This window comes from Protobothrops mucrosquamatus, unplaced genomic scaffold, assembly GCF_001527695.2.
Source record: "Protobothrops mucrosquamatus isolate PMUCROS unplaced genomic scaffold, P.Mucros_1.0 scaffold43, whole genome shotgun sequence".
NCBI lineage: Eukaryota > Metazoa > Chordata > Lepidosauria > Squamata > Viperidae > Protobothrops > Protobothrops mucrosquamatus.
Window position 1 is genome coordinate 2,153,969 of NW_015386425.1, and position 26,701 is coordinate 2,180,669.

General features: G+C 34.0%; 1 protein-coding gene across 1 annotated transcript in view; it reads left to right on the plus strand.

The window, feature by feature from the left end:
- The window catches only part of RELCH (RAB11 binding and LisH domain, coiled-coil and HEAT repeat containing), a 60,842-nt gene extending 34,741 nt beyond the window's left edge, over window positions 1–26,101 (plus strand). Inside the window, exons 11-29 of the mRNA XM_015811510.2 lie at window positions 475–587; window positions 3,664–3,754; window positions 4,133–4,204; window positions 5,522–5,662; window positions 6,259–6,423; window positions 7,822–7,969; window positions 9,601–9,757; window positions 10,667–10,790; window positions 12,000–12,048; window positions 13,454–13,533; window positions 14,914–15,020; window positions 15,697–15,796; window positions 19,919–20,001; window positions 20,208–20,271; window positions 21,604–21,742; window positions 21,868–21,984; window positions 23,783–23,871; window positions 24,254–24,324; window positions 25,173–26,101. Of these exons, the coding sequence (XP_015666996.2) occupies window positions 475–587; window positions 3,664–3,754; window positions 4,133–4,204; window positions 5,522–5,662; window positions 6,259–6,423; window positions 7,822–7,969; window positions 9,601–9,757; window positions 10,667–10,790; window positions 12,000–12,048; window positions 13,454–13,533; window positions 14,914–15,020; window positions 15,697–15,796; window positions 19,919–20,001; window positions 20,208–20,271; window positions 21,604–21,742; window positions 21,868–21,984; window positions 23,783–23,871; window positions 24,254–24,324; window positions 25,173–25,293 (2,031 nt within the window). The 3' untranslated portion in view covers window positions 25,294–26,101. The remainder of the gene's footprint in view (window positions 1–474; window positions 588–3,663; window positions 3,755–4,132; window positions 4,205–5,521; window positions 5,663–6,258; window positions 6,424–7,821; window positions 7,970–9,600; window positions 9,758–10,666; window positions 10,791–11,999; window positions 12,049–13,453; window positions 13,534–14,913; window positions 15,021–15,696; window positions 15,797–19,918; window positions 20,002–20,207; window positions 20,272–21,603; window positions 21,743–21,867; window positions 21,985–23,782; window positions 23,872–24,253; window positions 24,325–25,172) is intronic.
- The last annotated feature ends 600 nt before the right edge of the window (window positions 26,102–26,701 follow it).

Consider the following 26,701-nt stretch of genomic DNA (forward strand, 5'->3'; position numbering starts at 1 on the left):
TAAATAGGCATAAAGTCCTTTTTGCTATAAAAATGTCTCTTTTTTAATAATGACTATTAAGCAGTTTAGGAGAGTTTATTAATAGAACTGCCTTTCTTCAAATATATATATACATATATGTATCAGAATAAAAATGAATTAAGTTTATTGTATGGCAATCAGCATAATAAGAACTTAACCTTACATTCAATCTCATTTTTAGTGGTTTAAACCACTTTCTTTTCTTCAACTTCAGTAAGGAAACATGAATTAAGACAATTTTCCAGCATGATTGTTCAAATACTAGAACTTAACAGCTATAATGTTTACGCTCAATGTTTTCTGAGTTCATAAGATGCTTGTGTGCAATAGTGTTGATAATGAATTAAACATGTGAAATAATTTTATTACTCTTTAGAGTTTAAAACATTTCTTCTCTGCTCTTTAATATCACTTGATAGCTTTTGCTTTCCTTCCTACTCACACTCTTTTTAGGAGTTGATTCCACTCATTCTGTGTACAGCTTGCCTCCATCCTGAACCTAAAGAAAGAGATCAACTCCTACACATACTGTTCAACTTGATCAAAAGGCCAGATGATGAGCAAAGGTGTGTGCTTTATATTAGCAGGAGGCTTTCTCTTTCTGACTTTTTTTTTTAAGTTGGGGATTACTTATTTACTGCAGACATTCCCTCAATAAGTTTCTAGTCTGATTTAAACATTATACCTGTATAAATTGCCAAAGGTAACATAAGCATTTTTCAGCAATGTTCTAAATGGCAACATAATTTTCAGTATATAGAACAACAGTTTAAAACAACTTGTGTGTATATAAATTCCTAATAATCTTTACTCCCTTGACATATTGAGCAATTAGGACAGTAATAGGAGAGGCGTGGTGGCATAGTAGTGAAGACACTCGCCTCCCATTCAGAGAGTTCAGTCCTAGGTATCGTGTTTCCCCGAAAGTAAGACCTACCCCAAAAAGAAGCCCTAGCTTGATTTTTGGGGGTGGGCCTAATATAAGTCCTACCCCAAAAGTAAGCCCTAGTTTTGGGATGAGGTGCACACCTAAAAATCAAGCTAGGGCAGGGGTGGAGCTTACCATAGCGACAAGGCCTCCCATGGATCGACACTTGCCTCGCCAGCCCACTTCTTCTGCAACCAAAGGAGCAGCTTCATTCTGCAGCTGAGAATGGAGCTCGGGCCTCCATTTCGCAGTCAGAGGCCTTTCCGGAAGGCCTGTGAAGCCGAGAACCGAGCTAAGGATTCAATCTGTAGCTCTGTTCTCGGCTGCATAGGCCTTCCGGAAAGGCCTCTGACTGCGAAATGCAGGCCTGGGCTCCATTCTCAGCTGCAGAATAAAGCTGCTCTTTCAGCCACAGAAGACGTGGGCCGGCTGGGTGGGGCTGTTGGTACTGTCACCATGTGGTGAGTGGAAAAGACACCCCCCCCTGAAAATAAGATCTGGTGCCTCTTTTGGAAGCAAAAAAAACCCCAGGTCTCATTTTTGGGAAAACACAGTAGCGGCAGATACTTTTCTCTCAGAGCACAAAGAGAAGATATCTGCTGTGAACTCCATGTAGGCATCAGGAAGGGCATCCAGCCAGTAAACACTCAGCTCCATTTAGTCATCCCAACTCTACCCGGAATTAATAATTACAGGATTGTTAAAAAAAAAAAAAAGGGACTGAAGAATAGGTGCATATTATTTCCAATGGATTATTGACTGAATTATTTTGATAGCTGAGAGGAAATTCTACAAGTAGCTATCCCTGATTATAAAAACAAAAAACCAAACTGCTGCATTTTATCTGATCATCTAACACTGCCTAATGACAAAATTACCCTTATGTTTGCCCACTTTGAAAAGTATTTCATTTCATAATATATTCATTGAGTTATAAAAACAAACATGTTTGCCCTGTTCAGTATAAACAGGCCACTTTTCACTCAGTTCTCCTGAAATCTAATCAGTTTATTTCGAAATAGTTTAATTTATTTTTAAAACCCTTTTTGATTTCTTCAAATTATCTTTCTTGTATAAACCACTTGAGTATATATTTTAAAAAATGTTTAGGTATCTTCCATCTATTTTGCCTTATTTTAAGCTACTGTTTTTATATTCATTTCAAATTTGAAATAGTTCATAGTATAATATTACTGAACAGTCATAAAACTACCACGGATTGGTTTGAAATAAATACTATATATCCATTCCCTGTTCAGAAAACGTATAGGAAATTGGTTAATGATCGATCCTCAAACTTTGAATATACTCCTTGATATAGCCTTGGTCAGGGGTAGGCAACCTCGGCTCTTTTATGACTCATGGACTTCAGCTCCCAGAATTCCTGAGTCAGCTATGCTGAGGGGAAAGGGAGAGTTTCCAAGTTGAGCCATGCTGACTCAGGAATTCTGGGAGTTGAAGTCCATGAGTCATAAAAGAGCCGAGGTTGCCTACCCCTGGCCTTAAAAGTCATTGTCAAGTTCTAATCATCAGGCTGTGTCTCATGAGACTGTCCTTAGGAAAATATTTTAAAAATCAAATTATCTGAGAAGTTGTCTTGGCTTTGCAGCACAGACTTAGAGCAATCTGCAGATTCTTCAAGCAGAATTTAATTTTTGAAGGGAGATGATGCAGTGCTAATTGAGGAACTGACATCTTTATAAAGCTTAGAAGACTATTTCTACCCCTCTATTGAATGGTAGGTAGCGGGTTGTTACGTTTCTTAACAGCATTTTTAAAATGAAATATAGTGTGAGGCTCCTAGAGATTCAGTTTCATAGAAAAGTAAATGTTCAGCGATATGTTGCCAATTTTATCACATTTATAGGCTAAATTTGATATATGGGAGATATTAACTAAATATTTTTAGATTCAAGCAAATCATCAGTACAGTGTAGACCAAATCCTCTGACTTTATAACAGGCTAAACGGTTTTGAGCATTTTAAAGTTTTTACATATATTAATAAAAGAGCTACTTTTTTCTTTTCCTCTTTCCTTTTTTTCAGTTTGTATCTCACATAAAGTATATTTTTAATTTTGCATAATTAAAATAATCTTGACTTTATTCTGTATAGTATATATTCACATCGTGGATCATTTTGTCTACAGCATTTTTCTTACAGTATGAATATATTCACTTATGAAAAAAGTGACTGCATTTATTATGCTTTCCACAATACGAGCAGCAGTTTTATACAGGTAGTCCTCATTTAGCTATCACATTGGGGCCAGTAACTCAATCATTAAGCAAAAAGGTCCCTAAATGGAATCATGACTGTATTTATGATATTACTTCAGCTTTGCTTTCCAGGCCTGAGAAGCTTATAATTGCAATGACTGCCATTAAGATTACTTTTTCATCATCATGGTAACTGAGTAGTTGCTAAACGAGACAATCACTAAACAAGGGCTACCTGTAAAGTCAATTCCATTGTATACAAAAGCAAGATAAAAGTGTGCATTTCCCACAGAAATAAAGAAAAATATACTTTTTAAAAGAGCTTGTCTTTGAAAGTTATTTGTGTTATCAATTGTTGACTGGCTGTGAGTAAAAGAGCATCTGGTTCAAATTATCTTAATTATTCCTTCAGATGGTGCATCTGCTGTTTGCTAAATGTTTGCAGGTTACACTAGCATGTTTGTCATTGTAGGCTTGTTTCTGTTTTTTTACTAGGCAAATGATTTTGACTGGGTGTGTGGCATTTGCACAGCACGTTGGACCTACACGTGTAGAAGCTGAACTCTTGCCACAGTGTTGGGAGCAGGTATAATTTCTGTTTTGCATGTAATTCACTATGAGATCATATTTTCCCAGCCATAGTAATATGATCAGCAGCATTTATTAAATCACGTATGGTGGTATATAAATCTGCCAGAATGAATTTCAGGCTAGCAAAAATCAAGAAGTATTTGAATCAGAATCTGAATAGTTCATATCTCAAGTCAAATGTCAGTGGCATAGATTTTCTGTGGAAACCAAAGAAATTTTATGTCCAGTCTATAAATAGAAGATAATTGCAGAGTCTTGAAATGCAACTTATTATTGTTCACTTTTTATATGGGATTTATAACAAATAATATTGTAAGCAGAAAAAGGAATAAATGTTAACAAATATTAACAAAAAAAATATTGTCTCCCACAGATCAATCACAAATATCCAGAAAGGCGGCTATTAGTAGCAGAGTCCTGTGGAGCATTGGCACCATATCTTCCTGTAAGTGTTCTATATGCAGTTATTATTATTATTATTATTATTACTTTAAATTGAATAGACATTGTCAAGAGATTAAAGCTGTGGCCTTCAACCAAAAGCCAGGGAGACTTGAGGAAGAGGTCTGCACTAGGCGTCATCTTATTCTCAACTTATTGTTAGGGGCAAGGAAAGACAACATGGTCTATTATAAAAACTAAGTAATCTACGGTGTTCTTCTTCCCAATCCCACTATTCATTTTTATACCCTCCCCAAATTACACTGCCAAAACTGGAAGGAATTCAGAAAGTTTGGGGTACTGGCCAATTATCAATTATATTTTGTTAGCAGTTGCATTTTTTTTTATATTTTGCCAAGAGTTCATGGCCATGTAAGGTTCATTTTCTTTTATTTAAAACATTTTCTTTTATTTAAATATAAACATATTTTTTAAAATCATGCTTTACTTTTAAAGTACCCTTTCCTAAAAATCAATTCTAAAATGTAACATAAACCAAGATATAAGCAGTTTTGGGGAGCTGCAAAAACCAACAAAAAGCAAATCTTAAAAAAAGTAAAACTAAATAAAGAGTATTGAGTCAGAGGGTTCATTTTTAAAAAAATATTTTTTATTAATTTTTTTTAATAACAATCTTTAGTGCTTCATGAACAGTGTGTTGTCTGGGTTCGTATATTTAAAACAATCAATGATAATTAATTTCTACAATTAATCAATATGTTGGTAATATATTTTTTGATCCTCTCTTCCTGTAATATTCTTCTTTTGTCTACATTAAACAAATATAATTTTTAATATTTTCAGTACAAACCAAGTTGAATATAAACATTTTTTAGTATTTATGCATATAATAACATCAACATATAGCATGTTTTTAATCAGCTTATTTCCATTGTATTTATAAAAGTCATCTTATTAAATCATTATATGTCCTGTTTTCAAGATTCTTATTGAAGCTTAGTTTCCCCTCAGTATTCAAACCAATCTTATCAGTCATAATTTTCTCAAAATTCATTACCTTTAAATATCAAAACTTTTCATTTAAATAGACCTGAGTCAGAGGGTTCCTTAAGTGGCACGTTTTTATTCCATCAACTATCTGAAACAACATATGATAAATTTAATAATCGTCCTCTTGAAGTCTTTCAAAAATCAAATGGATTATTTTGGTCAAATCATTCATCAGATATTATATTCATTTGCCATTTCTCTGTAGCTAATTCTTTGATTAAAAGCTGATAGAAATATATTGCTACTAATTTGCCTTTGCAGTTTTGAATTATGTAGCACTGGCTAATACTAGATTACTATTTATTTTCAGAAAGAAATCCGTAGTTCATTGGTTCTTTCCATGCTACAGCAGATGCTAATGGAAGATAAAGCAGATTTGGTACGAGAAGCTGTAATCAAAAGTCTTGGTATCATCATGGGATACATTGATGATCCAGACAAATACCAGCAGGTATTGTGCCTGATTATATGTATATGAGTAAAAGCATATGAAATACATTGTTTACAGGGATCCAGGATAAAGTATTCAGCACAATTACTGAATAACCTTGATTACTTAAATTATTCAATCATCCAGTATCTAGAATGCTTGTGCAATTTTTATATGAATGATGTTACTCGTTTTTTTACTCTTAGTTTTATAAATCATATTTACTCTGAAATTTTGCAAATTTAAAACAAGTATTTAGTTTTTCTTGTTTTGCTTTTTTCCTGAGGTTTTTAACAGAATTACCGTTTTAATGTTTAATCACAGTTTAACATAAAATGCTAAATCAAAATATTTCCTATGGACTTCTTTTCTGGTTTGCTGTATCAAAGAATCCAATTGTGATTGTGAAAATGCAGAGTGATCAGATTTCTTATTTCTGTTTTTTATTTATTCCTGCTGTTTTTCTATTTGGAAAGGCCACAGCATAGAGTTGCAAAATCGCAACAGAATTACAAACTAAGCCTCCTAAAATGTACATAAAATTCTACTGGTATATGGATATGTTATATATTTAAACTAAATAAAATTCCTACATGTGTTTTTCCTTGTATTGCCAGGGATTTGAACTGCTACTCTCAGCATTGGGTGATCCCTCAGAACGAGTAGTTAGTGCAACTCATCAAGTATTCTTACCAGCTTATGCTGCTTGGACTACAGAATTAGGAAATTTACAGTTGCATCTTATACCTACATTGCTTAGTAAAATTGAAAAACTACTCAAGGTAAATATATAAAAAGTCAGATTTTTTTTATCATTTGTGAAAAATAAGAAGTTTTAATATAAACCAAATAGCTTTGGTGCCTTTTACTTCAAGGGACAGATGTATTGATATATTTGTTTGTGGACAGGACCATCATCCGTCTTTCTTATTATTCTGCTAAACATTTTTCTTAAGACATTACAGTTGCCTATTTAAGTTTGTACCATAATTTCTGATGAATGTAAAAATAGTGGAAATATAAATACAGGTAATCCTCAACTTATGAACACAATTGAGCCCAACATTTCCGTTACTAAGCAGGATAGTTGTTAAGTGAGTTTTGTTCCATTTCACAACCTTTTTTGCCATAGTGTTTAGTGAATCACTGCGATTGTTAAACTACTAACATGATTGTTAAGTGAATCTGGCTTCTTCATTGACTTTGCTTGTCATAAGGTTGCAAAAGGGGATCACATGACCCCGGGACACTGCAACTGTCATAAATACATATCGTTGCCAGGCATCCACATTTTGATCACGTAACCATGGGGATGTTGCAATATTCATAAGTGAAAAACGGTCATAAGTCACTTTCACACACTTCCAACAGCTGTCCATGAAGGAAATTCAGGAAAATCTGTTATTCTTTAAGATTCTGTCCTTGTGGCAAGGGAGCAATTGAAAACTGCTGCTGCTTTCATGTTGGAAGCACTGAGGCACTTCCGGGATAAAAGGATTCGACGGTGACATTACTGTTGCCCAGGGGACGCCCGGTTTCAGGTTCCTTTCATGATCCTGTTAATATGCCAAAGTGGTACCTATCTATCTACTTGTGATTACTCGCTTTAGAACTGCTAGTCGGCGCTCACTCCGCCATTCAGTAGCACTTGGGTCTCAAACGTATGCTTGCTGATTGTCAACCCGGCATCCTAAACCACATGACCCACCGGACTCCGCAGCACTCGGATATCAAACACGAGCTTGCCTGATTGTCAACCAACAACATGGCAGTTGAAAATGTGGTCATTATATTGTTGTACTGCCCATTTGTAATAATACACAGCTATATTTTATATTTCCCCTAGTGACTAAATTTCCAGGTCATTCAGTTTATTTTTTGTACAGTTGTTAGCAAATCAATATGGTTGAGTCTATTTGAATGTAGTCAAAGTTTCTTGTACTGTTTGTAAAACCTATTTCGGTTTTACAGACAATACAATCATATTGATTAGTTTATTTTTATCTTCTTTTATTTTGTTACTTTTCATTTTTACCTTTAAGTGAAGTTTTCGTAATTAATCGTAATAAAAGTCTGACTGATCCACTGACTATATATCTACTTTTTAGGAAATGCTCTTGAGTGGCTATGTAGTAAAAAAAAAGCCAAGTTTTAACTTAGATTTCTGGAATATGTTTCAGGAGAGTGAACATGGACTAGATGAACATAAACTCCACATGTATCTTTCCGCTTTACAATCCTTGATACCTTCTCTTTTTGCACTGGTGTTGCAAGATGCCCCGTTTACAAACAAAGCTAAGCTTCAGGGAGAAGTCCCACATATAGAAGGTACCTACTTCAGTATTTTCTGCAAAGCTTTATTTAGAAATAAGATATCATAGAAATGCTGGTGTAGTTGTTGGAGTTGTTCAACCATTTTTCTCTCTGTTTAGTTTAGAAATTCTAATGCTTGTTTGGAAAATAATAATATACAATATATATTTGTGTGTGTGTGTGTATTTATGTGTGTGTATGTGTATGTGTGTGTGTGTACACTGTGTATGTGTATATGTATGTAATTATCAATTTAACTAAAGCCTGGGTTTAAAAAAAAAAAAAAAAAAATTCTTACACAATCCTGATGACTTTTTTGGGGGGGGGCTGGTGCAAAAACCATGCAGTGATCCAGTTGTTTTCTTAATATTATAAAAAAAAGGCAATAGTCCTCTTGATTTAGCAACAGGTGATTTCAGTTAGTAATTTAAAACCCTCTAGGTTATCATTATGTGTGAATGCAGTTGGTTCCTTTCAGATATATTTTTCCTAACACTAAATTGATAAGGTTCTCAGTCATTTTGTTTTTCAATCATAAAGCTTCCAAAAGGATTTTATATCGGTATTGTCCTCTAGATATTATTGAACTCAAGCCCCATCACTCCTAATCAGTAATACCGGTAGTGGAAAATAAGAGTTTTAGTTTTAGTTAAACAATATTTAAAAGCTATATGTCGAAGGTTTTCTTTAAAGAGTCTGACCCTAGATATAAGATGGACAGATGGTCCTTACTTAACAGCAATTCATTTAGTGATCATTCAAAGTTACAAAGGCGTCAAATGAGTGGTACTCACAACCAGTTCCAAAATTCCAGCCATCCCAACAACTGTATAGTCATGATTATGATCGGGGTGCTTGGCAACTGATTCACAGTTATGATGGTTGCAGCATTCCACAGTCACATAATAGTATTTGCAAATTTCCTTGCCTGTTTTCCACAGGCAAAGTCTAAATTAAATTTAGATATACTTTTTGAAATTCAATACTAAAATCACAGGTTCCTAGGAAACAACAATATTAATGTATACCTTTGATTCAAGGGACAGGGAGCTATGTATTTCTCAAGATGTTATTATTTATGTCTCATCATACCTCAGTACCTCAGCATCAGTCATGCTGGCTAGAACTGATAAATTCAGAATACCTGGAGAAATACAAATAATCCATATGTCATGTGTCTGAGTAACGAAACACTTAAAAGGAGTTTCAGGCATGTTTTCTCCTAAAAGCATTTATTAATGTTAAAGTACATCAGCACGGCATGGTGGAATGCTTAGAACTGCTTCTCTTCCGTTACACATAGCATTCCAGACATTTTCCACTCCCTTATTGTAGGGTCATGGTTCACATCTTCCAATCAACTTGGAAGATGTGATTTACTTCCGGTTTCTTTCTCCCGGGCTATCCTTATGCTCCTCCTTCTTTCCTAGTTGCTGGTTTAACTATATATATACCAGACAGTTCTGCACATTGTCAAAGCAAGAATATACAGTATTTGCAGCGTTGACACCATCCTTCTTTATTAATGCTTTTTGGAACACAAATTGAATAAAAATTGTTGATTAAAAATTAATCACACCCATTATTTCTCTTCCTGATTCTTACTGGATCAACCGAAGATAAATATTTGGGTTGTTTGCTTTCAGTAACAAGGTTCCCAAGACCTGTATCACCTCTACAGGATGTGGCCACTATAATCGGAAGTCGTGAACAACTCGCTGTATTGTTGCAGCTTTATGATTACCAGTTAGAACATGAGGGTACCACAGGATGGGATACCTTACTATGGGTTGTCAATCAACTGTGAGTTCTTGTTTTGTTCCATTTGATAATTTTGTTTTTAAATAATATTTTAATGTCTACCTTTGAAATTTATGCTATAATTTGTTTCAACATTTTTCAGATGAATACAGGTAGCATGCAAAACTTCTACATACTTAAATATCTTAATTCAAAACCATTACTTTTAGATTAAGATGAGGTATCCAAGATTGCTAAACATTTTTCAATACTGTTCTGGCCATTGAATGTTTGCCATGAATGCTGCAAACTAAATTTTAAATTGATGTTTAAAGCTCTAGATGTTTCCAGAATAGCCAGAACACATAGAATACTCGTACTCAATTTCAAACTTAATTGTTCTGAACTCAGATTATTTAAAATTTAAAATATTTAAATTAAAAATATTAAAATAAATAAAATTTAAAATACTGTGCAGAAAATATTCGGCACAGTCCTATTTAGTATTGATTATGGTTGACTCCTGATGACGTCGCAAGCACTGCCATGTAATGTTATCAGGAACTATAGGTAGTGCTTGCTTAACAACCAGCCACTTAGCAAAAATTCAAAGTTATGACAGACTCCCTAAAAGGTATTTATAGCCCAGTTCTTGAGTTCCAATGGCATCTAACATGACCCCACAAGTCATATGACCACATTTCAGGTTTTCAGCAACTGGTTCATCTTTACAGCTGGTTACAGCATTCTATAGTCACATGATTGCAATTTATAATGTTTTTTGCTGGTTACCATAGAAACAAATGGATTTGTTTAACACCTGTGGCATTCACTTTACAACCACAGCATTCACTGAATCGGATTGGTCATGTAATTAAAAATAAAATAATTTCTTTGGGCCTGAACACCAAGAACCATAGAGTTTTCCTGGAAAAGAATCAGCTTACATTAATCTTAATCTTGATTTTTCAGATTGCCTCAACTTATTGAAATTGTTGGTAAAATCAATGTAGCGTCAACAGCATGTGTTCATGAATTCTCAAGGTTTTTCTGGCGACTTTGCCGAACATTTGGAAAAATTTTCACCAATACAAAGGTATAATGAAATATAACAATTCTCTATATAGATAGTGGAATAATAACATGGAATTATAGATTTAGAAAAGACATCTAGTTTTCCTCTTCTCAGACATTTTTTCTATTAAAAGGATACTGCATCTTATCATCATTTTGCTTAATGTTTCCTTATCCTTGTTAATTATGGTTTTTCTATTGTAGTATGTAGACCTTAAATGCTTTTATTTCACCAACATTAGAAAATGTGTCTGCCAACACATTTTTCCACTTTTCCATTTAAACGCAAAGTAGTTAATTAAAATCCAATTGATGCAATTCTCCAGAAAGTTTAGATTACGTTCATTGGAATGCATACTAAGACATCAATACTCTGTCTACTAACAACCTTGGTGAAAGAGGCTCACATATCTTCAACCATTTAGATAAAGATAGGGAATTCTTATCCAGATCTTTGAGGAAAGGTAGAATAATTTCTCCCTTGCAAGGATAGCTTTTCAAAAACTATGCTTGCCAAATATTTCAGTGGATGGTACTAGAATAGCAGTAGCAACTGAACAAATGTTCTTAAAACTTTCTGAATGTAAAAAACCCCCCTCCTTTCTGAATGTGATTGCTTATAATTTCATATGTTACTGTAACTCTTCATTTTTAAAAGCAATAATCAGTAACAAATATTTTTCTGTTTTCCTGTTGCTCTATAAACAAAGTTGGAGACATAATACTTTGGAGATAAAATTCCATTAGAAGAAAATATATGTAGCTCAGGTTGAATTGTGGAGCCTTTGAGGCTCTCTGACCCTGATGTTTGCTTGCAAATGTTGCATTTTTTATAACCTTAAATTTATTAATAGTGCTGTTACTTACAAATTAGTTTTTCCATGTTTTTCCAATATCTTACATGTTCATACCAGCCATTGACTTCCAAGATTTAAATAACAGTGGCTCAGGTAAAATAGCAAATGATTTTGAAAAAACATTTCCAAATGAATAACCATTAATTTCTGAGTCAAAAAATTGAAAAGGCAAATATAAAATAAAAGTGTTCCATTTTTCTAGTCCTTTTTCTTCCAGTTTACTTAAATTAATGCTTAATTAATGTATGAGGGAAATATAGGTACAAATATTTTAAAGGATTCCTAAAGCATCGTTATTTAATATTCAATGATCACATTATTCCTTAAAACTTTGAAGAAGTTAAAGTGGCTTTGATTTCTGGTCCATGTTTTAGGTAAAACCACAATTCCAGGAAATTTTACGGCTCTCTGAGGAGAACATTGGTAGGTATATTTTTTTCTATAAACTTAAATGCTTAATTGGAAAAAAAATCAAGATCATCACTTTTATAAATAAGATTTTGAAACACAATTCAACTTATTTTAAAAAAATAAAATAAAGGATAACCAAATGCCTGAACGAACTTTGAAAAAAGTTTTTGTTTTAATATATAAAAAAAGAAAAAAGTAACAAATACATTAAAACATACTACATATAGGAAACATTTAAGCCTAATTTCTAAACCCTTAACTTTATGGGTTGAGGTCATATGATCAGTCATTTCATTGCTTTGATAAAGAGCTACTTCATCAACAAGAAGGAAAAGTATAGCTATGATCTAAAACAGTAAATATGGGGTCATGATGTTTTTCAACCATTAAAGAATAATCTTTTTGTGCTGTCTCTCCCATACTTAATAAATCCCAAAAGATAAGGTATAGGTCTAAGAAATAAAAAATAAATATTTGTATAGTGATGCATTTCATGTTTTTATGTGTAATTCTGAAGTACATCTTGAAACTATATTTAATATTATAACACCTTATTAACAGTTTAGTTGGATATTATAAAATGGAGCAATATAGGGATAACCCCATATCATGTGAATAAGTATGCCTTCACCTATTCCAAAGTAATGAAGTTGGCAGTCAACACTTTTTAAACACTCACTGGAGTCTCCAGTAAGCATGAAAAAAAAAATTCTTGAATTATTTCATTTGAAGATTATAAGGTAACTACATAAACATCTTAGATGTTTCCTTAATTAATTATAGCTGCCTTTCTCAAAAAGTGACTATTGATTTCTTGATATATTACAGACTTTAACTAATATGCTACTTAGCAATACTTCTTAATTGCTTATTTAAAGTTAATATAAACTTGGGATTGTCCAAGACTTTCCAGAGCCAATAGTAATTTGGAAGTTTAAACATTCCTCATGCATCTGGTCTAAGCTACAAAATCAAGAGGTATTTTAATTGTATATGCCACAATTTTGCATCAGATACTAATAATTTTAAAAAATTGTATGCCACCTGATTTTTAATGACTGAATGAATAAAATACAGAATACTTATAAAATACAGAATATTTATAGATCTGCCTCTGCGGAACTGTTTCTTGTGCAAAAAGCTAGATGACAAAAATACAGTTATTATTATTATACCACTTTATCTAACTGAAAGAATAAACATTGCTAACTTTTTTTCTCACAGCACTTTTGATCAGTTTTTTCTCTCTATTTTGGTCCTACTTACTGTAGTTCTGTAGCAATGGAAACTGCATCAATAGACAGGCTGCTCCTTATTTGACTGGACATTTTTAACAATATTAGGTAATAACATTATATAAATGTGTATCAACTTGAGCACCAAAACTAACTTCTAGACTTTTATTTCTTAATTTCAGATGCTGCAGCAGGAAATGGAGTACTAACAAAAGCCACAGTTCCTATTTACGCAACAGGTGTACTTACATGTTATATCCAGGTAAAAGCTATTCTTCAATTATGAATTTGAAAAGACAATAATTATCTTTACTTAAAACTCCAAAATAAAATTTAAGTAAGTCTAGGAATACTTAATGCTTTTCCTTAGATCCTAAACTATATAACTTTCAAAAATGTATAGAAAGAGATTTCACCTTCCTTCCATGGCTACCTCTAAATAAATTTTTGCCTCCTTTTTTATGACTTCATTAATCTTGCACACTACATCTCACCACATCAAAAAGGTCAACTCTGCTTGTCAGCAGATTTTGAGGGGGGGCAGGGTGGATGCAGATGACTGGAATAGAAAATAGAAAACTTGTTATTTTCCGATAGGGACTTCATTCCTTTAAAAAATACGATACAATGTTATTACCACCAAAATCCTTTCCCCTTCTGTTTCGGGGGGGGGGGGGAGACACCTTGAAAAGTTATATTTAACTTTTTATCTTGAAAAGTTAGATTTCACCAGTATTTGCTATACTCCAATGAAGTATCACTATTTTCAGTATTATAAAATGAATGTAATAATATTTTCAGTATTCCTTTTAGTAAAAGGAACAGGATTAGGTCAAGCCATCAGTTCTACAAACATACAGTAATCACCGTTTGTTTAATTGTGAACGTTGGCATTTGATATAAGCTGCAGGGAGGGCTCAATCATTATTACATATTTTCATTTTAACAGAGGAGAGAAGTGGCCAAATCAATATACAGATCCAAAACTTAACTTTAAATATCAAGGTTGGCTGGAATTACAAACATAGCAAGAGAATCCAAGTCAAAATGAAGCATTCAGTGTTACAGAAATATGCCTTGAGAATATGGAAAGAATAGTAGATGCATAATTACTGTTATTCATAGCATGTAGTAGTTGTTAGTTTGCAAGCATTCTACATATTTTTGCTTTATGAGTTTTTATATACAGCTGATTTCACACTTTAAGGATATAATCAGTGGTGGGATTGAAATACCTGAACAACCAGTTCTCTTATTGGATGCAGGCCTGGGCCTCCGAGGCCTAAAATGGATTTCCGAAAGTGGCATCCACACACTTCTGCCAAACCGGTGCGAACCGGCTGAATCCCACCACTGGATATAACGACTGCAATTTATATTAATTTGGCTGATTATTCAGTAAAAAATAACAATATCATTGGTTGTGGTTCTCTGACTAATGATTTGGTATTACACGACAGAATAGACATCCTAAAAAATATATAGCCCATTATAGAACAAAATGCTGAGAGCAGGCACAGTATCTCCCGATCAAAGGGCACGGTTGACCCATGGCTCCCAAAATATTACTAGGCTTCCTTTAGTTAAAAACTTAATGTGGTCCAGGAAATTTTAATTTATGTTGTTAAATCTCTGCTTTCAGGAAGAAGACCGCAAGTTATTAGTAGGATTTTTAGAGGATGTCATGACTATGCTTTCATTATCTCATGCGCCCCTTGATAGCCTGAAAGCATCTTTTGTGGAATTAGGGTAAAGTATATTATTGAAACTGGTATAAAGGAGCTATCGTTTACATACAGCTTCAGATATAAGAATTCAATCTCAGAGATTTTGGAATTCTGTTCCTAAACATTTGCATTAGTAAATGAAGCGATAATGTATGTGTCTTCAGGACAGGAATGCTGTTACGTTTTGTGACATTTTTTTAAGCAAAAAAATGATGGAGCATCTTACATACAGTAGCAATATTCTCAGATTACCTTAGTTGTAATTAATTGGAGGAAAAAGTTATATGTTAGCTTCAAAATAATAATAAACCAATTTGATAAGTAGTACAAATGTATATATTAATCTTAAAAGATATTGGAAAATTGATCAATTTCAGATCAACCAGCCACATGAAACCTATATCTGAACTTTCCTTGTTCATGCAGTGCATGCAGTGTAAATTCAGGATAGTCAAATGTTTGCTCTAAATAGTTCCTACTCTAAAAATACACTTTTGGGGATAAATATGGTTGAATGTGTGAATAAAATGTAACTGGAGGCATTTTGCTTTTGTTTAGACTGATTCAGGTTAGCTAAGGGCTTCACTTAGGGGAAAAAATGGAGAAAATGTTTGAAGAGAGAAGGAAAGTGCAAAATAAGTGGAGTTGTTGGAAAGCAAATTATTTATAGCTCAAACCTGATTGTTTTGTGTTCTCAGTGCAAACCCAGCATACCATGAATTGCTGCTAACTGTATTATGGTACGGAGTTGTCCATACTTCAGCACTTGTTCGCTGTACAGCTGCCAGAATGTTTGAGGTAAGTGTTTATTGGACATATTTTAGATATTACTAATTCTAATCCCTCCAGAAATACCAGTTGCCCTTCCCTGTGGCTATCACCATTTAATTCCTCTTTTATCAAAGACCCTAGATGTGAGACAGAGGGGAAGCCTCCCAGTCAAAAGGATATGATGTGGGGTTTCAGAATACATCTATTTTTATAAGGAGTATTAGTTATGTTAAAAATGCTTTCAGAAGGGAAGCATTTGGGAACAGGGGAAAATAGTAATTTATCTGATCTGATATATTTAGATTTTAAAAGTACACTTTAATATTACATTCTGTTTTAAAATATTTTGAAGTTGTTGTGCACTGTGCGATGGAGCAGGATGTTAATCCTATAGTTTGAAATGTATTTTTCATCATTCATTTCATTTTTTTTTAAGGAATTGCTCGGTTACATGTGTTTGTGAAACATTTCAGGGGAACAGGCCAAATTAGACCTTTATTTCTGACCTGAATTGGTGCATTGCTTGCTTAAAAACTTCTGTTAGCTCTGAGAAATCATTTCAGTGCTGAATTCAGTGTTCAAACCAGCCATCAGTTGTAAGTACCTAGTGAATTGGACAGTATCTCTAAAATGTACAATTGCTTCCAGTGATAATATCTGGAATTGCCTGTACTGTGATTAAAAATGAATATTAAGTAAGGAAAAAAACAGCATGCTTTTCTTGTTTTGCTTGATATTGCTGGCACATAGAACCGAAAGAAAGGGGGTAAAAAAAATTCATGTAAGGTTCCTGATCTAACCATACAACAAATTGTACAAGCTGTAAAATGGAGATATATCATTCTATTCCACTTGTTTTATATCAGACTATTCCACTTGTTTTAAGTTACTCCTCAAATTTTACCAATGTCACTTTAGTAGTACCTTGAAAATAAGTCATACCTTTAATGAATAGATTTGACAGTGGTTTGGAACATTTTAATGTCTTAAAATAAATCATTTGACCCTGCTCAATAATAAGGGCCATCTTGCCATTTTCTGCTACATACACAAAGATACTGGTCTAATTCCAAGTCTTCGTAACAGTGCAATTCAAGATAAGAAATTAAATAGAAATGTTAGTAATATATTATTTGCACATAAGTGGCTTCTAAACACCATTTAGATCTAAAAAATATTGCAGGTGACAAAGCATATAAGGTTAAAACAGGGTTTTATTTTGTTTTGTCACATATTTATTTTCTCATAATAAGATGACTTATTTGAGAGTATTGAGAACTCAATCTTTGAATTGTACTTATATTTTCAAATACACCCAGAGGCTAGTCTGCATTATTATTTTGTGAGTTTCTTTCTTCATCTAAGCTTTTTTTTTTTTAAATGACCATTGTCAAATGGAGAAAATGGCTAAATGAGATGTGCCCAATAAATTTTTCTAGTTTACTTTTTTTTAAATTGTGGGATAAATGCTATTTCATATGAAAGATGTATTTCCTTTTTATAATTCAGCCAGAATAGCAACAATATGCATTTATAATTAACTCTAATATGATTATATAAAGGTTTAATTGGGTAGTGAAGAAGTTCAAGTATTTGATATTGGTCTAAACTAACATGCTGTTTTTTACCTAGTTTTCCCTTTTGCTTTGTATGTATGTGTGTGTTTGAGTGTGCATGCATTAATATTAAATTGAACATAATCTTGAGTATTCTGTGTTGATCCAGATTTGATCCTGGTTTGAACACTGTCCATGCACAGTAAGGACATCAACTTGAATCTCTGTTGTAGTACATAAGTTAAAACCATGGGTGGGCATTTGATTCTGTACTACCTATTACTTTGTTTGAAGTTTTACATAGATTGCCGGACTATGTAGCTCGTTATCTGGTATAGCCAGACATTTATAATGTCATGCAAGAGTACAGATTCAAATTCTATTAATGTGAATTAATTATACTTTTAGTCACTGAATATCCTGAAATTGTACTCTTGCTTTTTAAATCAACATACGTTAACAATGTACACAAATACTATAGTATAAAAGCAAGAACTATGCAAGACTGAAGTCAACCCACCCCTGGTTTATAACAAGACAAGTAATCATTGTGGCTTTCTATCAAAAAAATCCTACTGTTACATCTTGAAATCAAAATATATTCTAAAATGAGAATCCAGGTTCTCATTATCTGATATGTAAGTCTTCTTATTATCTCAAGCTTCTTTTTTAAGTTCTTTTTATCCTAAGTATATATTTACTAAGTAATTAAAAGCCATGGTTAGGGTTAAAAACATTAAAAAAAAAAAAAAGCTGATGGAATAAAAATTATGTCAGAATGGTACATTGTTTGGATCTCCAGTAAAGCGTTTCCCAACCTGCTGTCCTTAACAATTATACCTTACAGCAGTGGTTCTCAACCTGTGGGTCGGGACCCTATTTGGGGTCGATCGACCATTTCACAGGGGTCGCCAAGCAAGGCTGTCTGCCATTTTTTTTGTCCGCCATTTTTTTTTGTTCGCCATTTTTTCCCCTTTTCCGGCGGGTGCCTTACCTCCCTTGGGCTGGGCCAGCTGGTGGTCGGCCTGCTCCGTCTCTGCTGCTTGCCAGCTACGCCTCAGCCGGCGCAGGGGGCGGAACCACGCATGCGCGGCGCTCCCGGGCAGGGAAAGTCCTCGACTTACGACTGGTTGGGTAGTCCTCGACTTACGACCGGTTTAGTCCTCGACTTATGACCGGCTTAGTCCTCGACTTACGACCAGCTTAGTCCTCGACTTACAACCGGTTGGGGTCGCGGCATTAAAAAGGTTGAGAACCACTGCCTTACAGAATCCCTGCCAGTATAGACATCCTTAGTACAAAACAGACAATTAAAATCAAGGTTATGCTCTTTTTCAGAGCAGGATGGCTTGCTTCTGGGATTAAAATATTCCAACAAACATGAGTTTGCTGAGTCAGGTTTTAATGCTCAAATGCCAGCCCCAGAACCAACTCTAATGGAATTTGTTGTCCTTTTTGTATTTGTCCTTGTCAAATTATTATCTTTTAATAGTGTCAGTAGAGCCCAGTTTATGCTCACAAATCAGAAAAACTCTTTTGGAGTTCTTAGTTATCTGTTCTTCATACGGAATCAGGTGTTGTTGTTGTTGTTTTTCTTTAGTGAACATGACACATTCCTACCTTTCAGAATAAGTCCGTTTCTTTTGTAGAGCTCTAACAAGGTAGCCCTAATGGAGCTTTATAAACTTTAAATGTTACTTTGAAATTTAAACACTACCATTCAGGATACTGTCAGGATCTTTTGTTGTTTTGTTACCTAACAACTCTATAGTTTCTCTGTGCTGCCTGCTTGGGCCACTTAACGCTTTCATCATGTCTTCTGCATAGTTGTATTAAAGGAGCACTTTAGCGTAGCGATACTTGCTTCTAATTTTGGTTTGCTTTTTGTGTTTCTCTTCCTCTTGGTTACGCTGTTCTTCCCATGATACTGTGCTCACTCTTTCCGCGCATCACCCGTGATACCCCTCTGCTCTGCCCACTCAGCTGTTGGTGAAGGGGGTACATGAAACTCTGGTAGCTCAGAGAGTGGTTCCTGCTCTCATTACTCTCTCCAGTGACCCTGAAATGTAAGTTTCCCAGCTGTCTTCTACAACTAGCTCCCTCTTACAACTTGTCAAGAAATAAACCACCAGAATGCATTTGTTAATATTCAAATATTTTTTTAAAGAAAAATCACTAAGTATAAAATATACCCAATATCTTTAGCAACTAAAAGAGTAAGTGCTTTATTCCTACAAGCAAGCTCAAGGTCATTCGAAACACTAACTAGTAAAATAGTTGGAAGAATAATGCAACCTTAAACTTAATTCTTTCTGAAACAAAACTATAATAACTTTTTCAAGGTCTGAATAAGTTTCAGATGTTATCATACTGCTGTTTGTTTCTTCCATGCTGAAGAGGGATGCTAATTTCACTAATACATTACTGCCAGGAAATGTTAAAGCATGAGGAGAGTCCTTACTTACTTTAATGCCCTGTGTGGGTGACTAAACTTAGAAAGACTGGTGATTCTGCCTGCCCATCCTCAGTCACAGCTAACTTAGTTATCCTTCCAGTTTAAAACCATTTTTATTGCATGTTGACTGGTTTACAGCTGACTCTTCGAGGCATGCGTGAAGCCTTAGTTGACAAGCGGGTTGCTCCGGCCCTTGTTACCTTGTCCAGTGATCCTGAATTGTGAGTTTCTGATTGTGACCTTGAGTTAATCTTTCTGTATCTCTCTCTCTCTCTCTTTTTAATTTTGATACTACTTCCTGGTCTAACTCCTGTCACTGCTAGCAGTTAATACCTTAATGGAGTTTCAAAATTAGTATTTTATTTTTAATTAAAAACTATTTTACTGTTAAGAGCTGAGTATATGTTTTGCTTTGTTTTGCTCCTAGCTCTGTAAGAATAGCCACAATTCCTGCTTTTGGGACCATCATGGAAACGGTCACTCAGAGAGAGGTAGGAGTTCTGTGTATTGTACTAGGACAAGGGTAGGCAACCTTGGCTCTTTTATGACTCATGGACTTCAATGGCCACCACAAAAAAACATCACAAAATTGGGTCAGTCAAGGGGATGACTCCATTTACAATCATCACAACTTACAACTGTAATGGGGATGCTCCATTATGGTTAAAAGTTGAGGGCTACTTGTATGCATTCTGAATCAACTTCCTTTCAAAGAGAGCATCATAGTTATCAGGATGGTGCAAACTCCTTCCTATGGTATCTGGTCATTTTTCCACATCTCATTTTCATGATATAAAGATTAGTCTATGTATAATAGAGTTATTAAAATCTTGAAATAGTAAAGAAAGGGCACCAAATCCTGACATTGCAAATAAGTGAAATAAAAAAATGTCGTAATTATTACTGCATGTGTCCAGAATTTCTGTTGTGCTTTTTCAAAGCCACTCTTTATATTCAGGCTTACAGGCTAATAATATACATAATGTAGAAGGGAAAAATAGAATGTCTAAGGAATGTGAACTTCCATGCCTTCCAGCCTGTTTTTGATAAAGTTAACTTGGGAGAGAGAGATTTCTTTTAAATGCACTGCCATATCATGCAGTCAAGGCGCTTGGTAGAGCATGGTTACATAGATTAAGTCCCACTTTGCTATTTTTGTTTGGATGTATGAAGCCTAACATATCTTAGTATAAAGCTATAGTAGAAACTATATGTAACAAGAAATGTATTAATGTTTTCATTCTTAAAATTCATTTCATAAGGTACTCAGCAAAAAAATCTTTGAATGGGCAGCCCATATTTTCAAAAACTTGCGAGTTAACGAATAATGGTTAAAAAAATATAGCAGAGTTTGCATTTGTATAATTTCAGCCTGTTCCTTATTTTCTAAAATAACATAGTAGAGGAAATGGAACTGCACATTTGTACTGAGTCATACATGTGTGCTGAATAAGTAGTAATAGATTAGTTTAAATACATAACTACACATTTGTACCAGGGAGTTAATTACATATTGATGTTTTGTTGGGATTAATGGAATCTAGAAATTTGAAAATGGGGATCCAAAAGACATTAGTCAGCATCATTTTTTAAAAAGTGCATACATTCTAGAGAAGATTTTCTACAAAAAAAGATGTTGAGGGTGGGAGTTTGCTTAAGAGATAAAAGTATTCATGCTAGGATTTTTTGTAACAATAAAAACCTGATGATGTTCATGTCAAAACAAGTAAAATGATAAAAGTCATTTTTTTGGGGGTGTTATTATTTTTTTACTTATTTCTACAATAAAGTTTTCATATCTTATAAATATGTTGTCTTTTAAGCTTTTGGAAAGAGTCAAAATGCAGTTGGCCTCTTTTCTGGAAGATCCCCAATACCAAGACCAACACTCTCTGCACACAGAAATAATAAAAACCTTTGGAAGAGTCGGTCCAAATGCTGAGCCAAGATTTAGAGATGAATGTGAGTTTGAATGACAAAGCATAAAGACATCTGTTTTTCAGTTTGTCAACAATTATAGTTTATTCTTGCACATTTTGGTGATGTTATTGATTATCATTTTTTTTTTCACATATTCCTCTTTCCAGTTGTTCTTCCACATTTGCATAAACTTGCCATGGTTAATAACCAGCAATCTGCAGACTCAAAACGACTGGACATAGCTACTCATCTCTTTGAAGCCTATAGTGCACTCTCCTGCTGTTGTATCCTTGTTTGATTTGAAATTATAATTTGATATTTGTATAAACTATTGAAAAATACTCCTTCACAAATTGTAATATTGAGTGCAATGTTTCCATCAGGTTTTGCTGAGAATATTAAAGGCAGACAAATTAAACAGGTTTTACAAATGAAGGCAAAAATGCGTGTTCCAGGATCCAATCTGGGTCGGTCACCGGGACCAGAGGTTTGGTCTTCCGAGCTTTCGTGCTGGAGCCCATCTTCAGGGAACGTCTCTCTAGCAGAGTATCAAACAGCTTTTAATAAGTGGAGTCAGCAGTGTGCTGCAGGTGCCAAAAAGGCCAACACAGTGCTAGGCTGCATTAACAGAGGGATAGAATCAAGATCACATGAAGTGTTAATACCTCTTTACAATGCCTTAGTAAGGCCACACTTGGAATACTGCATCCAGTTTTGGTCACCACAATGTAAAAAAAGATGTGGAGACTCTAGAAAGAGTACAGAGAAGAGCCACAAAGATGATTAGGGGACTGGAGGCTAAAACGTATAAGGAATGGTTGCTGGAATTGAGTATGTCTAGTTTAACGAAGAGAAGGATGACGTGATAGCAGTCTTCCAATATCTCAGGGGCTGCCACAAAGAAGAGGGAGTCAAGCTATTCTCCAAAGCACCTGAAGGCAAGACAAGAAGCAATGGATGTAAACTGACTAATCAAAGAGAAGCAACCTAGAACTAAGGAGAAATTTCCTGAAAGTTAGAACAATTAATCGGTGGAACAACCTGCCTCCAGAAGCTGTGAATGCTCCAAGAATGGAAGTTTTTAAGAAGAGACTGGACAGCCATTTGTCTGAAATGGTATAGGGTTTCCTGCCTGAGCAGGGGGTTGGAGTACATGTTGATAATAATAAAGCCACTACATAATTTCACCCACCCCCTTTTTGTCTTTGAAGACTACTAAGCACTTCATTTGCTGCAAAATGCTGCAATCCATGTGCTAGCAAATGAGAAATGTCAGGAATGCAAGGTCAGCAAAATACACTTGTATTCTGAGTACAAGTTAGCCAACAGTTTGCTTCCCTGTAAAATACAAAATGCTGGTTAGAACTTTTAAAGCCCTATGAGTTTGGGGTTCTGGTTGTCTGTGGTACTGTGTTCTCTGCATAGAATCTGCTTGTCCTGTGCTTTCTGGCCAAGACAAAAATCTTCCAGTCTCTTCCTTCAAGAAAGGGGAAAGCCAAAGGCAGATATTCTGAGTGTTGAACTCAACTCTGTGGAATATCTCATCCCCCAAGGTTAGAATGTCCCCCGCCTATTTGTATTTAGAAAGAGAATAATTTACAAAGTGTGAAATATTTCTTAATAGGGCTGCTACTTGTTCCATTCGAATTTATGTTTTTATGTTACTTTGATTTCCGCTGTATTTTGATTTATCAGGGTTGTATTCACGGATTGTGTCATTCGATATAAGTCAAAGTCATTAGATAGGGATGGAGGGGGAGTTTATATAAAGAAACGAAGTCTTAATCATAACTAAATTCAAGACTTAGAACTGGTTTATTTTATCTTTGATTTATGTTATTTGAAAAAATGTTTTTTCCTGTCCTATTAAGATTGTATTGTTGCAAATATATTGCATTTCTCAATTATTTCAAATGCTTTAGTCTCTTACTAAGACAATAAAATAGTAACATCCAGTTACTTAGTTACTAAGTTAACTAAACATACTATGGTTTTTGCACATTATTTTCTGGTTTTGACTTAAGATGAAGGAGTTGGTAAGCCATTTTTTTTTTGTTGGACCTTAACTGCTTTAACTTTTAGTTATTTCAGAAGAGTTAATGATCAGTCACTTCTTACCTGGACTCAGATGTTTAAGAAATGACATGGAAGCTCTCTCACCAGAACATGAGGTGAATATACAAGCTGCAATTTTATTTTTAATGTTTATAATGACATAAGAAATTTATAATATTAGCATAACACTGTCAAATTAGAAATACTTTTTAAGATTAAGATGCAAATATTAAATTAATGCTAAAAATATACTACATAAGCTTAAATTATTAGGTAAAATAAAATATATCACTGTTTGATCTTACTAGTAATGAAGTAAATCATAATTTCTGTTTTCATTAATTTTAAGCCTTGTGGCCATAATATTTCATTCGTAAGATATTACCAAAAATATTGAATTGTGATGTACCTCTCAAGTTTGATTGTGTCCATTTAGATAACATGAATTGTCATAAATCTTCTCTTTGTTCTGAACATTTGTCCTGTCCCATATCTTAGGTAATTTTAAATTCCATGATAAAAGAGTGTGAACAGAAAGTGGAAAATAGGAGTGTTCAAGAACCACAAGGGTAAGTTTTTTTTGTTTTTTTTTTACAAAAGACACAAATTACATGGGCAACGCTATTAAAGCAGAATATTTGTATTCATTTAATAATTTTTATTCTTTTCTGAAATGACATAGGCTAATGCAGTGGAAGAAAATTGAAAAACAGTTGTAAAAGAAAGTCAGTCATACACAATGCTTTATTAAAATGTATAAATCCCAGTGGTAATCAGAAATAAGAAAGAAATAAGACGTAGTCCTTTTGCCCTTTGGTTTGATTTTCAAGGGACATAATGGGAAATCCAAGTTCGTTGGGAAAAATCATTTGTTTCTTGGTACCTTGAACAACTGTTCTTAAGAGATCCTGGAACAGCTGATCTTAAGTGATACACTGTTTTGAGAATTAATCTGTCATTCCCCTTTCCTCTTCAGATCTTATTCTGAGCATCCAATTACATGCCAGTGCAGTTTTATGGATAAATTTTAACTAAAAACAGGTTGAGTTGCAGAATTGCATCCTATCTTGAATAAATTAAAAGTTATTCAATGGTATCATTCCACAGAGGGCTTGGATTTCCTACTGAAGCAACATATAGCCTTAATTGGCAGCTGCATTTTTCATCTTGGAAAAATCTCATTCAAGTTTAGAAGCCATCATTCTATTGTTTTAATGACAAATTATTTTGATTACAATTAAAACTTTCTTGGGGTAAATAAACTATCTTATACTAAATCAGATCCGCTGTTTAGCCTAATTTTGTCTTTGGGAGCAGTTTTTTTTTTAAAGTCTCATATCAGAGGTCTTCTTCCCAACCAGTTTAGATTGTTGTAATTGATGATGTTATAGATTAACTTACTTTTCTTTCCTCCTAGTTCTATGTCAATTGCAGCAAGCCTTGTGAGTGAAGATACCAAGACCAAGTTTCTGAATAAAATGGGCCAGTTAACCACTTCAGGTGCCATGCTGGCTAATGTATTCCAGAGGAAGAAGTAAATTGGAGTTAAGAATTAAAGAACATTACACTGAGAGACCTCATTAAGACTTGTTCCTTGTACTTGAAGTACTTGTCTTCTTCTTTTCCGTCTTATGTTCTTGTAGTATAATTTTACTCTAATCTACAAAGATATTTGCACTGCTCTTGAATATTGCTACATATCTGTTAATTTGGGGCAAAATGTGGTTGATTATAAAACTAAATTAAGTCTGTATCAAGTCCCTGTCCTGTGTTCTTGTCTTTCCAGCATATTTTTTATATATAGTGGGGGTTTTTTAATTTCCTGATGGGTTCTTGGCTGATATCTGTATTATACATGGAACTGTCATGATGGTACTTAAAATAATGTAAATTTGAAGTCACCGTTATAAAGTAATAAAAGTGGAGATTACTTATGTATTTAACTTATAAGAGGGATAATGCAGAGCTTTTTTAATGTTTCTAAAATGAAAGGTAAGGGCCACCAGCACTGATTCCTGGATTGTTTTTGTAAGTTGTTATATATTTGAATTATAGAAGTGAATGGAGGATATAATGTACCACGGAATTCCTTGCACTACTAGGAACAAATGAATGCATTTTTTTAAAATGTCTCTCATATATGTATTGGCATTTTCAATGTGTATAAAACAGCTTAGTATTAACCTTTCTGCAAGACAGTTTATACTGGGAAGGGGAGGAGGAATAAATAGTGCAAACCTAATCATATGTACCTTAATGAAAGCCATATTGATTTCAATGAAGGTTTCTTTCATATGAGTGAGTCTAATATTGCCTTGTTAGAATAAACTTTAAGTGATACTGCTCTACATAAATGCTTCAAGCCAACATTGTGTTTCTGCATATGACAACTTGTGTGTTTGTAGTGTGTCCATGCTAAAGTAACATCTACTTAAATATCCTTCCCCAAAAAATAATTGACATAGAACATTCTGGGCAGTACATAAGGTAAACGTATTTATAGGATATTAGGCAGAAGGACTGGTTGCAGCAGTAAGAGATTGGCCAGCATTTTGTTTAACATGGGTTTTAAATCTTGCAAGGCAAGGATGAAAGAAAATGTGTCATCCGATGCCCCAAGAAGCACAGAAGTGACTGAAAGCAATAATTTATTAAATTTTAAATGCAATGCCATATAATATTCTCTTAACATCCTGGTATTTTTAAAAATTGCAACTGTAATGATCTTCTATCCTTGTAGCATTTTTCAAAAGTGAATTAATCTAAGCCCACCCATTGTTTCATAACTCTATAAATATCCAGATGCAAATTCTGTCCAACTATATAGCTTTCGCCCTTTCTACATTTTCTCCACAATACCGTACATATTTTGTAAATATGCATGCACATACACATTCTTTTTAAAAATAAAAGGAAGACATTACCTAATGCTGTGCCTATTTTAAT